The 14,297-nt window shown below is 46.7% G+C and overlaps 1 protein-coding gene across 2 annotated transcripts in view; it reads left to right on the top strand.

Annotated features, from left to right (window-relative positions):
- LOC103190307 (STE20/SPS1-related proline-alanine-rich protein kinase) overlaps positions 1-14,003 on the top strand; it is a 28,507-nt gene extending 14,504 nt beyond the window's left edge. The window contains exons 9-17 of one of the 2 annotated variants that reach the window (XM_042344374.1): positions 980-1,028; positions 2,517-2,582; positions 3,209-3,271; positions 6,049-6,171; positions 6,679-6,746; positions 7,815-7,867; positions 7,984-8,052; positions 8,737-8,798; positions 9,961-14,003. In XM_042344374.1, coding sequence (XP_042200308.1) covers positions 980-1,028; positions 2,517-2,582; positions 3,209-3,271; positions 6,049-6,171; positions 6,679-6,746; positions 7,815-7,867; positions 7,984-8,052; positions 8,737-8,798; positions 9,961-10,032 — 625 coding nt within the window. In that variant the 3' untranslated portion in view covers positions 10,033-14,003. Of the gene's footprint in view, positions 1-979; positions 1,029-2,516; positions 2,583-3,208; positions 3,272-6,048; positions 6,172-6,678; positions 6,747-7,814; positions 7,868-7,983; positions 8,053-8,733; positions 8,799-9,960 lie in introns of both variants that reach the window. The other variant, XM_042344373.1, reaches the window with a different exon arrangement.
- The last annotated feature ends 294 nt before the right edge of the window (positions 14,004-14,297 follow it).

The raw sequence follows: 14,297 nt of genomic DNA, 5'->3' as shown, positions 1-14,297 counted from the left end.
TGGGGTGGTTTGGGGTTGGGGTGGGGTGGGTGGGGTGGGGTGGGGTGGTTTGGGTGGGGTGGGGGGTGGGGTGGGGTGGGTGGATGGGGTGGTTTGGGGTGGGGGTGGGGTGGTTTGGGGTGGGGTGGGGTGGTTTGGGGTGGTTTGGGGTGGGGGTGGGGTGGTTTGGGGTGGTTTGGGGTGGGGTGGGGGTGGGGTGGTTGGGGTGGGGGTGGGCTGGTTTGGGGTGGGTTGGGGTGGGTGGGGTGGTTTGGGGTGGTTGGGGTGGGTTGGGGTGGTTTGGGGGCGAAAAAGTATCCAATAAAATGACATTGTTTCAGGTTTTGACGATCACACATTCCCAGGAAAGAGCAGTTGCTGTTTTGTCAGTTACCGTTGAACCAAAAACTACTTACATTTACACAACGCCCCTCACGCAGGGGGTAGTGGGTTGGGGAGTAAACAGGTCGGAGAGGGAGAGAGGGAGGGAGGTGCCAGAGTGTGAAGGGATTTGATGACCAATTGCAGCTCAATATTTCAGATGAGTAACTCAAACAGAACAACAACAACAAAATTACATGTGTGTAGCGCCTTTCGGGTCGGGAGGATGTCCCAAGGTTCTGAGTCCCGTCTGCAGGTCAGACCCATTGCACATCATCCGTGGAAACCCAGCTCTGTTTGTAATGTTTAAAAGGGAATTAGACAGGTGTCTGAATGGAAAAATTATCGAAGGGGTTTGTTCTCTGACAGAGAGACAGCACAAGCAACAACAACAACAAGATTCCATTTATAGAGCGCCTTTCACGTCGGGAGGACGTCCCAAGGCGCTGGAAAACAAATTGGTCACTCACTGCATGACTGTTTGTGGGATGCTGCTGTGGGGTGGGCACGATGGGGTGAATGGCCTCCTTCTGTGCTGAAACAATCTATGATGCTAATCCATGTTTAGGGCCATAGGCCGGGGACTGACCTGTCTCATCGCTTTTTGTTTAATTGCCAGGCCGTCAGCAGCAGAGCTTCTGAAACATAAATTCTTCCAGAAATCAAAGGTAAGGGAGAAAGCACTCAGCGCACACCAGACGCCCGGGGACACAGATTAAAGGGCGAGAGTCTATCCTAACACTGGTCACACAATTTTCAGGTATTTCTGTTCAGAGCAGCTTTGACTCACGGACTGTTTCCGACAGTAAGTTACACTCCTTTACAGAGTGGGAGTCGACAGCAGGAGTAGGTTACCAGGAAGGGTCACTGAGACCAGCTGGTTCCTGTAGTGGGAAGACATTAGGTTAATGTGCAATAATAATAATAATCTTTGCTTTTGATATAGCGTCTTATCATTTTGTTGACTGTGCTTCACAGAATATATTGCCAAGTGTAGTGACTGTGTATTTTGTGGGCGCAACGCGGCAGCCAATTGGGCACAGCAGCGTCCCACAAACAGTCAGAGTGACCACAAACGGTCAGAGTGACCAATTTGTTGTGTCCCACAAACAGTCAAGAGTGACCAATTTGTTTTTCATAAGGGATTATTACCCCCGCAAAGCGATCCACCAATTGACTTACAAACAGGATATGTGTGTGGAGTGTGGAAACTTGCCTGAGGTTTCGCCCTGTTCCGGGAATCGAACCCGGGTCCTCTCGCTTGTGAGACGAGGGCTCTAACCGCTGAGCTCCAGGCCTCCACGCCATTGGTAGTCTTCCAAGATGAGGCCAAATGACCTAAAGAGACCTTTGTAATCCTGGTGTCTCCTCTACCTACCTACCTGCCCGTACCCTCCGTTCCTCTGGCTCCGGTCTGCTCCACATCCCCCGCCCCAACCGCCCTACCATCGGTGGCCTTCAGCCTCTCAGCCCCGAGACTCTGGAACTCTATCCCCCAGTGCCTTCGCCGCTTCCTCCCTTTCCTCCTTCAAGGCCGGTCTCAAGACCTTTCTCTTTGACCTTCAGCCTTCAGCTCCCCTCTCGACTCTCTACCCCCTCCTTGCTCCCTCCCTTCCCTCCCCTCACCCTGACCATTTCCCCCTCCTCGCTCCCTCCCTTCCCTCCCCTCACCCTGACCATTTCCCCCCTCCTCGCTCCCTCCCTTCCCTCCCCTCACCCTGACCATTTCCCCCCAATGCTCGGGTCCTGACCCAACTGTACAGCGCCTTGGGACGTCCTCCCGACGTGAAAGGCGCTCAATAAATGGAATCTTGTTGTTGTTGTTGTTGTTGTTGTCTCTCGTGGAATCCTTCAAAAAAAAATTGGTCACTCATTCCACGACTGTGTGTGAGACGCTGCTGTGCGCAATTGGCTGCTAAGTTTCACCCACCCCCATATAGTCAATTCACATTACAGTATATTCCGTGAAAGTGCTTTGAGACGTCTCGAAGACGTGATAAGGAGCTACATCGAATGCAAGGATTATTATTATTACTGTGATTCTGTACGTGTGAGCTGTCAAAGGGAACGAGACGTACATACTCTGCTCACAGGTCGCTGATTAGATCAAGACCCAGATTCGTATCCGATTTGACCTTGTACTTGTCTCGTTTCAGAACAAGGAGTACCTGATGGAGAAAGTGTTTGGCCAGTTATTAAGTGGAGGACAAAGGAACGCTAAGGTAATCAGAGTGGTCTGAGATTAGTTATGCTATTGGGTGCGGTGCTCAGTCTCTGATCAGCAGAAATTTGTCCTCTCTTTGGAAGAACGTGACCTAATTGCAAATAGCGGCAGTGTACTAGAATGTGGAACGCTTTGCCCACACATACACGTACTTATTTGAAGCTAAGACCACAACAATATTTGAGAGGGAATTGGATAACTATCGGAAATGGAACAAAAGACACAGTTTAAATGTTACCGTGGAGATAGATTGGGTCAGTCGTTCAGTCGTCTCAAAGCGCTTCACAGCTGTAAAGTACTGTAAAGTGGAGTGACTGTGTATTGGTGAGGAAACACAGCTTTGGACATTGGATCCAGATTGTTGCATGTGTGTGCGTTGGTGGGGAGGGGGTGAGGGGGTCTTTCTCAAAACTAATTTTACTTCCTTTTTAACGTTGAACGTGTTCCTCTTTCCTATACAGTTCCTATACAGTTTCCTATACAGTTGGACACCCACACGCACCCATGCCACACACCCACACACGCACCCAACACACACACACACACACACCACACACAAACACCACGTGACCTATCTGTAATGTGTACACTCTGTCACTAACTCAGCTCTCCATCTCTCTACAGTCCGAGAACACAGTGCAGGCGAGTGGGACGGTGCCAAAGGCTGACAATGAGTCAAACAAAAAGGTTAGTGCTTGCTAAACGCTTTGGAGAACCTTTGCAGAGCGGGGGAACCTTTGACAGCGATTAGCTTAGTTGTGGGGCGGGGAGGGAGGGCTGGTTACGTGTGGGTCACAAGACAGAGTGACGTTCATTCCCATTGAACCTGACCCCGCGGTGAAATTTCAACTGTTTTGTGAACAGCTCTTTCAAATTAGAAACAGAAGCAGAAAACACCCACCCTGTTCCGTAGCAACACAATGACATTTACGCCTCCTTCCTTCGCTGCTCCTTAACTGCAGACACACTCAGCTACTCATTATCTGAGCCACCGCTCACCCTGAGTGTGTGACCCTGACAAGAGAGCAATCAACAACAACAACTTGCATTTGCGCAGCGTCCCAGAGCGCGTGGCAATGGTGGAGCATGAGCCCGGGGGGAGGGAGGGGTGAGTTGACCATAGGTACGGTCGGAGATGAAGATGGGGAGGGAAGGGGCAAGGTGGAGGGATTGAGGGAGAGTGTTCCAGAGTTTCGGGGCGCAGTGGCTGAAAGCGCGGCCATCTTTGGTGGCACTGAGGGCACGAGGCCTGTGCTCAATTACCACAGAGGCTGGATTGTTATTGTCATTATTGTTATGATTGTCCTTAGTCATAGAATCATAGAATTACACAGCACAGAAGGAGGCCATTCGGCCCATCGTGTCTGTGTCGGCTCTTTGAAAAGAGCTTCCAAGTCAACCCCACTCCCCCGCTCTCTCCCCATAGCCCTGATCAACCCCACTCCCCCGCTCTCTCCCCATAGCCCTGATCAACCCCACTCCCCCGCTCTCTCCCCATAGCCCTGATCAACCCCACTCCCCCGCTCTCTCCCCATAGCCCTGATCAACCCCACTCCCCCGCTCTCTCCCCATAGCTCTGCAAACTTATCCCCCACAAACAATTATCTACTTCTCTCTTAAAAGTCGTTATCGAATCGGCTTCCGTTAGCCTTTCAGGCAACGCGTTCCAGATCCCAACAACTCGCTGGATAAACATTTCTCCTCACCTCCCCTCTGTTTCTTTTAACAACTATATTAAATTGGTGTTCTCGGGTTTCCGAACCGCCCACCAGTGGGAATAGTTTCTCTTTGTTCATCCTATTGAATCCGCTCATAATTTTGAAAACTTCTATTAAGTCTTCTCTGCTCCAAGGAAAATAATCCTCGCTTCTCTAGCCTCTCCTGATAACTGGAGTCCTGTAGATCAGTGGTCAGAGCTGCAAGTGAGAGACCTGAGTTCAATTCCAGGCAGAGGGCGAAACCTTGGGCAAGTTTCCATACTCCACACTCCTGATAATAATCCCTCCAAAACCAAAAACAATAATAAATTGGTCCTTTTCAATCCACGACTGTTTGTGGGACATTGCTGTGCGCAATTGGCTGCCGCGTTCGCCCACAAATATACAGTCAATTCACTTTACAGCATATTCTGTGAAGCGCTTTGAGACGTCGAGAAGACGTGAAAAGCGCTATTTCAAATGCAAGGATTATAAGTCCCTCATTCCTGGTACCATTCTGGTCAATCTCCTTTGCAGCCTCTCCAAGGCCTTGACATCCTTCCTAACGTGTGGGGCCCAGAACTGAACACAGTCTCTCGCTGAGGCCTAACCACTGTTTTATAAAAGTTTATCATAACTTCCTGACTTGTGTATTCTATGCCCCTATTTATAAAGCCTAGTAACTCATATGCTTTTTTAACAGCTTTATCTACCTGTCCGGCCTCCTTCAAAGATTTACTTATATGAATCCTCAGGTCTCTCTGTTCCTTCACACCCTTTAAGATTGTACCATCAGCTTATATTGCCTCTCCTCAATCTTCCTTCCAAAATGGTCTGTAGTTCCCAGGTTTATGCTTCTGACCCTTCTTGTACACGGGAATAACATTTGCAACCCTCTAGTCCTCTGGCACCACCCCAGTGTCCAAGTAGGATTGAAAGATTGTGGCCAGAGCCTCCGTTATTTGCACCCTGACTTCCCTCAGTAACCTGGGATGCATCCCATCCGGACCGGGTGATTTATCTACCTTAAGCACCAAAACCTTTCTAGTACCTTCTCTCAGTTTATTCTTATCCCATCCAATTTCTCTCCCCTCTCCTCCGATACTGTGGCATTGGCTGTATTCTCTTCTTTTGTGAAAACAGATGCAAAGTCCTCATTCAGTACGTCAGCCGTGCCCTCTGCCTCCACAAGAAGATTTCCTCTTTGGTCCCTAATTGGATCCACCCGACCTTTGACTAACCTTTTATTCTTCATACGCGTATAAAATACCTTAAGGCTCCCTTTTATGTTACCCGCTAACCTTTTCTCAGACAATCTCTTTGCCCCTCTTATTTCTTTTTTCAGTTCTATTTCAGTTCTGTATTTGCTTATTGTTCCCACACGTCACAGTCGTTCACGTGTAGCGTGCCCCATTGTTCCCATGACACATGCTCCAAGCCGTGTTGGTTACATGTGGGTGGCGCGGGAGGAGAAAGACAATTGTGGAGAATAAAAACATTTGATACGACTCGAGAGAGAGAGATTTTTTGTTGGTCAGCCGTGTGTCTGACACATGCGGAAACCCATCACTGTTGCTTAAGAGTCTCCAAACCAAACTGAGGATTCCCGGCCTCCGCCCTACACCTGGGAACCCCAGAGAGAGATTGTTGGAATAATCTAGAGATAACTCGAGAGAGGGAGAGAGAGAGAAAGAGAGAGGGAGAGAGAGAGAGAGAGAGAAGGAGGGAGGGAGAGAGAGAGATTTCTAGCTGACCTTTCACACACAGGTGCGGAGGGTCCAGGGCTCTAGTGGTCATCTCTACAAGACGGAGGATGGAGGCTGGGAATGGAGCGACGAGGAATCGGGTGACGCTTACAATGAACGCAAACCTCCTGCCTCGCAGAAAGCAGTGAGTGCTTTGTTCTTTAGACCAGGGATGGGTTGTGGGTGGTGGGTGTGTGTGTGTGTGTGGGCGGGTGGTTGGGGGGCGGGTGTGGTCCAAGCTTTTGGCTGCTGAGAGGGCAGATGGCAAATTTGAGAAACCTTCACCTCACCAATATGTTATCCTGATGGACCAGTCCCTCTGCCGGGCAGGGACTGAGCCCCACCGGTGACCAGCTCCTGATTGGCTCGGGGCTTGCATGTGTGTCACCTGTATTCGCTCATCGTTCAATGAAGTTGGAAAGGGTTTGTGGACCGGGCTGGGCCGGATGTGGCCCACGGGCCACCAGTTGGACCACCCTGCCTTACGTCACTCCTGGACCTGATAATTCGCCACCCTCGTTTTACACTGTGAAAGCAAGTTTTGTGTCCAGTAAAACCTTTGACCATAACTATGTCTCCTCTGCACCTTCTCCTCTGGAGAGCACAGGGTGTGTCCCGGAGACTTTATTCTGATATTTTCTGTATTTTATAGGAACAATTAGGAAGTCCGTCACATCTCAGTAACTGCGACAATTCAGTTCATCTTGTGCTTCGGTTGAGGTAAGCAACAATAACAACAACAACAATTTTCGTGTACACGGCGCCCCCCCCCCCCCCCCCCCGCCACGCAGAGTAAAGTCCTAGAGCGTCTGACAGTCGCGGAGCACGAGGCTGAGCCGGAGAGAAGGAGGAAGGCGACCACAGGCACTGGTCGAAGAGGAAGGTCTTCAGGCGCGACCTGAAGATGGGGAACGATGTGGCAAGGCTGGGGGATAAGCAGCGAATACTGTAAAATCCCCCTCCTCTAGCCTCCCCTACTCTAACCCCCTCCTACTCTAACCCCTTCTTCTCTGGCCTCCCCTACTCTAACCCCCTCCTACTCTAACCCCCTCTTCTCTGGCCTCCCCTACTCTAACCCCCTCCTACTCTAACCCCCTCTTCTCTGGCCTCCCCTACTCTAACCCCTCCTACTCTAACCCCCTCTTCTCTGGCCTCCCCTACTCTAATCTTCTCTGGCCTCCCCTACTCTAACCCCCTCCTACTCTAACCCCCTTTTCTCTGGCCTCCCCTACTCTAACCCCCTCTTCTCTAGCCTCCCCTACTCTAACCCCCTCCTACTCTAACCCCCTCTTCTCTGGCCTCCCCTACTCTAACCCCCTCCTACTCTAACCCCCTCTTCTCTGGCCTCCCCCACTCTAACCCCTTCTTCTCTAGCCTCCCCTACTCTGCACTGTTCGAGACTCTGCGATTTCTGTGTCACAACTTTTCTTGACTCTCTCTCTCTCTGACTTCCTGCTCGGTCTGTAAGGTTCCCGAAATTCCATCACTATCGACCCCGTGTTTGAAATAGGAAAACATTTCCGTATTCTAGCAATCGGCTGTGTGCAAAATTTACAAGATACAGGTTTTGCAATTAAAATCGATCCTTTATCAATGGAGGTTGATTTAGCTTGTGTGCTCCCTCTCTCTCCCCCTCCCTCTCTCTCTCTCCCTCTCTCTCTCTCCCTCCCTCCCTCTCGCTCTCTCCCCCTCCCTCTCTCTCTCTCATTGTCCTTTATTTGAGTTTGTGAGGTTAATCCGGTCCCTGTATTGCCATTTGAGATATTTACTATTTTGCTCTCTGCTCAGGAATTTAAGAAGGGAGTTGAATGATATCCGATTTGAGTTCACTCCAGGAAATGGTAAGTGGATGAGATTTTGTGTAGAGTTCGGGGGGGATGGGGGGGGTGAACCTATTTTGTCCTTATTTAATGGAGGTTCTCTGATGTAACTGATTAGAGTCCTTGGTCCCTCACAGACTCTGCTGTTGGCGTTTCACAGGAGCTCGTCTCTGTGGGTTTGGTGGATGAGTTTGACATGATTGTTGGTAAGTTTTATTGAATCTGTCTGTAATGCTTTGATGGATGGGCTTAATAGACGTACAACACTTTACAGAGAATCTTGAGAGCGAGAGAGAGAGATTGATTCTAAAGAAAGGCCAATTATTGGTGACTGAATGCAAAGGTAGTTAATAATCCTTGAATTTGATAGAGCGCCTTATCACGTCTTCAAGACGTCTCAAAGAGCTTCACAGCTTCACAGGAAACTTGCCCAAAGTTTTGCCCTGCCGGCAATCAAACCCAGGTCCTCTCGCTTACCGGGCGAACGCTCTAAGCACTCCATTGCATAGTTGCATTCTGTTTGCAAATATATTTGGTTGGATTTTCCTGACCAATTTTCTATTTCTCTTGGCTTAGTGATTGGATTTCACGTGTGTCAAATCGACCCTCTCCCAATTAATTGGCCATTCATTTTCCTTTGCTTCACCTCACTGCTGTTCGTGGGACATTGTTAGTGCAGATTAGTTGCCATGGATAACATTTCAAAGCAACTCAGTAGTTTCTCGAGCTATTTTGGTGTGATACAGCTCTATCAAGTGGAAGATTATCCCTTAATGAAGGACTCCACTCCTTCTACGCCCCTCGAGATTCACTAACTTGACAGAATTGTTGTCTGAGCAAATCTCTGTTAACCTAACTGTTTTTTTCCCCCCGTGTTGTATTTTTAGTAGCTAACAATCTGCAGAGGCTTATTGATGACCCCCATTCCAACAGGAGCCTAACGTTCAGACTGGTAAGGAGATTGGACAGAAACCTGTAATACTTGTGGAGTCCTCTAGCGTAGTGATTAGACCGCTCTCCTCACAAGCGAGAGGACCCGAGTTCGAATCCCGGGTAGGATGAACCTTAGGCAAGTTTCCTTAATCCAAACATTTGTTTACCTCGCAGTAAGTAGTAATAATAATAAATAATAATCTGATCAGTCAATCCATGACTGTTTGTGCACAATCGGCTGCTGTGTTTTGCCCACAAACATATACAGTCAATTCACTTTACAGTATATTCTGTGAAGCGCTTTGAAACGTTTGATGATGTGATAAGGCGATACATCAAATGCAAGGATTATTATTATTATTATTATTTTGAATATCCCCGCTCACCATTGACAGGGACGAGAGATTAACTGAGTTTTCAGAAGATGGGTCTTTTGTGCCTGGAGCAAAGATGGTTAGGTGAGGTGGAAGGAACTTAATAGAGGTTTTTAAACTTTGGAAAAGTTTTGATAGGGTAAATAGAGAAGGACCATTTGTACTGATCGGTGAGTCAACAACAACTTGCATTTATATAGCGCCCTTCACGTGGGGCAGCGTCTCTGAGCACTTCAGTTGTAAGAGAACTGACTGATTTAGTTATAGGAGCGCATTAATAGTCACTAAAGGATAAGAGGAAGGTTAGTTTTTTTCAATTAGCACATTTAAAGGGATTATTTATTAAAAGAGATTCAAACGCCCGTTATACGAAGGCCAACTGAACACCTAGGAATTGCACTCAAACTATCAACAAAAACAAATTACATTCGAATGGCACCTTTACCGTCAGGAGGACGTCCAAAGGCGCTGGACAGTCAGGGAACGGCACCCGGGCTGGTGGTTGGGATCAGGAGGGGTGGAGGGCGGGGTGGGGACTAGGGGGTTGGGGTAGACAATTGACCGAAGGCACAGTCGAAGAGAAAGTTTTTGAAACTCTTGAAGGAGGCAAGGGTGGGGGCGAGGCAGAGGGACTGTGGGATGGAGTTCCAGAGGGTGGGGGCAAACCAATCTATAAACCCTGCTCAGCATGCTGAAGATACACGATATGAAGCTTACGTACATAAAAAAGATTATTATTCCTATGAGTTATTATTTCCTGTCGAGAGAGACTCAGAAAGCTCACGCTCCCCTCCATCCTCCTCACAGGTCTCGGGCTGTGAAGGGCTCACTCCAGATGAAACCAAACTGATTGGATTTGCACAGCTCAGCATCAGATGACGTTACCCCTTCGCAGTACAGCACCAAAGGACGTGTCGTCCTACCAGATCCTTACCCTACCCGAACCAGAGCACTTTACGGTTTAATTATCAATGCTTTAAATTGACTTATGCATTCAAGGAGACAGGACCAGCTCAGTATTGTAGAAAGAAACTCATTTACCCGGCACTGGAACCAACTTAGATGTCTTTGAATCTCTTGGGCGGGCTCATTTTTTTCCTTGAATGGAACTTAAGAGTTTTCAAGTAGTTAAATTCAAAGTGTGAGACCTCTCTCTCTCCCTCAGGCTCCCCTCAAAAGTTTGTATCCCCTCCCTCAGGTTCACCGTTGAAGGTAAGGAATGAAAAAGAGTCCACAAAACAGAAATATTTATAGGCTAGTGTAACTTCAGTGGAGTTTACAGTGCTATTGTCACATTTCATTCCAATCTCGATCATATATTTTATATATTATCCTACTGGATGTTTAAGCACTTACCGGGAATGTTATACTTAAATTGAGCAGACGTCCAGTGCACAAATAAGTCTATTTAGTGTCATGCTGATCTGTAGTTAGAATTATAGTATTGCTTAACCATCTCTATGCAAATTACGAGGCTTCACTCACCAGTTTAGATGGGGAACCATTTAGCCAGTGTCAGAGGAGTGTCAAGAGCTGGGAGCAATACTGTTCATATATAGCACATCTCCGGTACGTAGGTAGACTGACAATGAACAGGTCGGCACCCGCAATGCTAATGGAGGGAGTCGGGGTTTTTCGTCAGGCAATCCTTACCTGAGGGTGGGATAATTCAATCTCTACCAGAAAATTTGTTGGGACAGAAAAGGCACTTGTACGCCTTCTTTTCTCCGGGCTATCCATCAGAGGTCTGAAATATTTCGTTGATTTAAGCCTCAGGTCTGTTGCTTTCAGATTGTGCGGAATTGAGGAAAGTTTAGCAGCCGGTTTCTTTTCCGAATTAAGATGGAAACAAAACTTAAGAATTGTCCAAAATTGGGCGCCGTCTTCAATTTTAAGACAATGGACCTAAAGGCTGAGATCATGAAATTTTGGGGACTTTTGTTTTCTTGCTTTGCCCAATTAGTCCTGGTTCTTCTCAGGAACTGTCTAGATTTAAGGCCATTTGCCCCAGATGTCATTCAGTAGATAGCCTGAACAATTACATGAGATTAAATTAAAAGCAGTACCGTGTAGCCTTCAGGAGCCAGATCAGGGGAACGTTGACTTGAAAACACCAGTTTTGAAACCCATTCCTCAGCGGTTTGAGTTCCATTCCTCAGTGGTCCCTGTTTCGGCATTTGTAAGGGAAAGGAAAGCATTGAGGGTGAACATTCCTTTGTGTGCCCACTCATGGGGATATTTTAGTAACTCAACCAGGGAAGTGGTGCTGTGATGTGATATGTGTGGACAGAGTGGAATTCCTTTAAACAAAGAGCCATGATAATGTGGCATATAGAGTGCCTCGGAAAGCCAAAGACAAAGTCAATTTAGGCATTCTACAGGGATTGATAGATACTTGGTAAGCAAGAATATTAATAATTAATAATAATATTAAGGAATATGTAGGAAACGGCTTTAAAATGGAATTAAAGAGTAGACATACACTTAACTTTCAGAGCAGATACAATGGGCTGAAATGGTCCACTCCTATTCCTACGAATGGTTCCTACCAACTGTTAAGTCAAGATGTACAACATGTAGATGCCATTTATTCTGAAAATCAGACGGTTTGGGTGGGGGAGGAAGGAAGGCATCAAGGTTCTGGTTGCTCGAAAACAACCCATTTGGGAACTCTTCTATTCAAGGAAGGTAGCATTTTTAAAGCCCACTTAGTGGTCTAGATGTTTGATGCTTTTTATCTTCTGTCCGATCAGAAACCGTACTCTCCCAGTCAGGATTTTCCCTGGGCAATGAGTTAGAGGCTGTATTCCATGACTGAAATGGAATATCTGGGCACATACTTATAATGCACTTGGTAATGGTACTGTACTTACTTTGGGGAAAAATTTGTCATCTGATAGATGGAACGTTCTCTCGAGTTGCCTTTTCAACAAGGAAACAGCAACTTGCATTTATATAGAACCTTTCATGCAGGGAAGCGTCTCGGCGCTGAATTCAATCGAGGCGCGATGAAAGCAGTTTCAGTCTCTGAGATAAGGATTCCTGCAGACTGTCTTCCTCTGTAATCAGCAATACCTTAGTCCTTCCTGGGACCAGGTGGAACCTTGTCCCAAGGAATTTCAGGCTTACACACCACAGTCCGGTCCACCGTTTCCTCTCACCATCGGTGTTGTTCATTTTAAGTGTTTCTCTCAGAGGAAGGGTTCTAGGTTTCACTCCTGCTCAAGTCTGCTCCGCAGCACAACTCGAGGGTAAGAACATTTTGTGCAAAGATTGCATTTGCGGAGATTTGCTCCCATTACACTGGATTTGGTAGGATCTGCATTAACAATCCAGATTCCAAGGTTATGTTACAAGATGCTTCAGTGATCACTGGAATCAACAGTTACAAACTGGACTTATGCCCCTACCGATAATGTAGCTGTCGCCACAGCGATGCTCAGAGGTGCTATCTCACTATCCTGGGATGGATGTACATTCCTGCCTCCAGAGACAACGGCACAGAGGACAACAGGGTAAATGTTCAGGAATTTCTCAGTGCAGTTGGTTCCTCTGTCAGAGGCAGAAATCACTGGGATAAACTTTATTTTTTTAGATGCCAAAAAGGAATTTAGAATCAAGATGTGCAGAATGTTATTGGTACAAATTCTCTCCCTTTACCACAGCTCATTTGATAGACGCTCCTAAGGTCCGTCAAATACATGAGTCACGCAGACCAGGACAGCTCCAGGTTCAATTCCTGGGTGGCTGTTGGATGCGTGATATAGCAGTGGTTAGACAAAAAATCAACCAGGTTCCCACTTATATAAAGGCAGTGAGTTCAAGTTTTTCCACATTCCTCTCCCAAGTTCTCACTATCACAAGAATATTTGAAGGAACCTTTTGTTTTGAAAACAGTTCCAGAGCTATGCATCATGTCTAGAGTGTGTCATAACATTAAAGGGCAAAAGAGTCCACAATTCAGGACTTTTACAAAGGAAAACACGCTTACTCCCAAACCAATGTGACAAGCTACAAATCACATCCCACATCCTCTCCGCTGCTGGACCCAATATTGCTTCGCTGATACTTGTCATTTGTAATAAACGGGGCATTAGATTCCGAGCAAGAGGTGATCACTGGACCAGGTTCAGAGGAGCGAGGAGTTAAATACACTTAAAACACGTAAAGAAAAAGTATTCGTGCCTGTTAAGTCTGGAAAGCAAATTGTTGGTGTTCTCCAGGGTGTGCACCAAAGATGCTGTACTAGAACCAGGAGTATAGCTCGTGTGGGAGTTCATTTTAAAGTCTTACGTGAAGGTTTTGCTGGTGAGCCCAGTAGGCCAGTTGCTGTCTGTACATTTGCAACTGACCTGAGATGTAAAAAGGATCAGGTGAAGAGGAATATTTTACAGTGTGTTATCATCATAGGGAGATTAATTAGCCAGCGTTTTCTGGAGTAGCAAAAAAAAATCTCCACAATGAATAAATAATAATGGTACACGATTTGGAAATCGTAAACGCACAGAAGGGAAACCAAGTCTAGTTCATAAGCCAGGAGGTGAACGTGACTGCAGAACGTGCCTTGTATTGCTGCTTCCTACACGGAATATACTTGATACTAAACGTGAATGACGATTGTATGGATTTATTGGCATACGGGTTTCCATGTATGTAAAGCTGCTAGTGCTCGCACCTTTCAGATGCTTGATGTACTGTACCCTGTCATTTCATTTAACAACTGTGACACGAATGCAGAGACTTGTAAAAGGATCCAGCATGTTCCATAACGTTTTAATTATTAGACACAGTAACATGTGCCAGGAACGTAGGCTGTTGCACTATTATAAAAAAAAGCTCTTATAACAATATTCAGAGTTGTCTAGTCTTTTTTTTAAAAAAGTTTGTGGATCAAACATCAAACTTTGACTGTAGACTTTGACGACAACAACTTGCATTTACACAGCATTTCGGAGCGCTTAAGTGCACCACATTACAAGCAATCTGAGGTTTATCCAATCCTGAAGCTGTGTGTGTGTGTGTGTGTGTGTGGTGTGTGCAGGTATTTGTGTGAGATGTTATATGTGTGTGTCAGGTGTGTTACCTTGCAATAAATCAGTGCTTTCTGCGAAGGAGAGTAAAAAAAAACAATTCTGTTTCAGTTC

Source organism: Callorhinchus milii, unplaced genomic scaffold, assembly GCF_018977255.1.
Source record: "Callorhinchus milii isolate IMCB2004 unplaced genomic scaffold, IMCB_Cmil_1.0 Scaffold27, whole genome shotgun sequence".
NCBI classification, from domain to species: Eukaryota; Metazoa; Chordata; class Chondrichthyes; order Chimaeriformes; family Callorhinchidae; genus Callorhinchus; species Callorhinchus milii.
The sequence above is the reverse complement of the archived record's forward strand: the minus strand, read 5'-3'. Positions and strand labels throughout refer to the sequence as shown.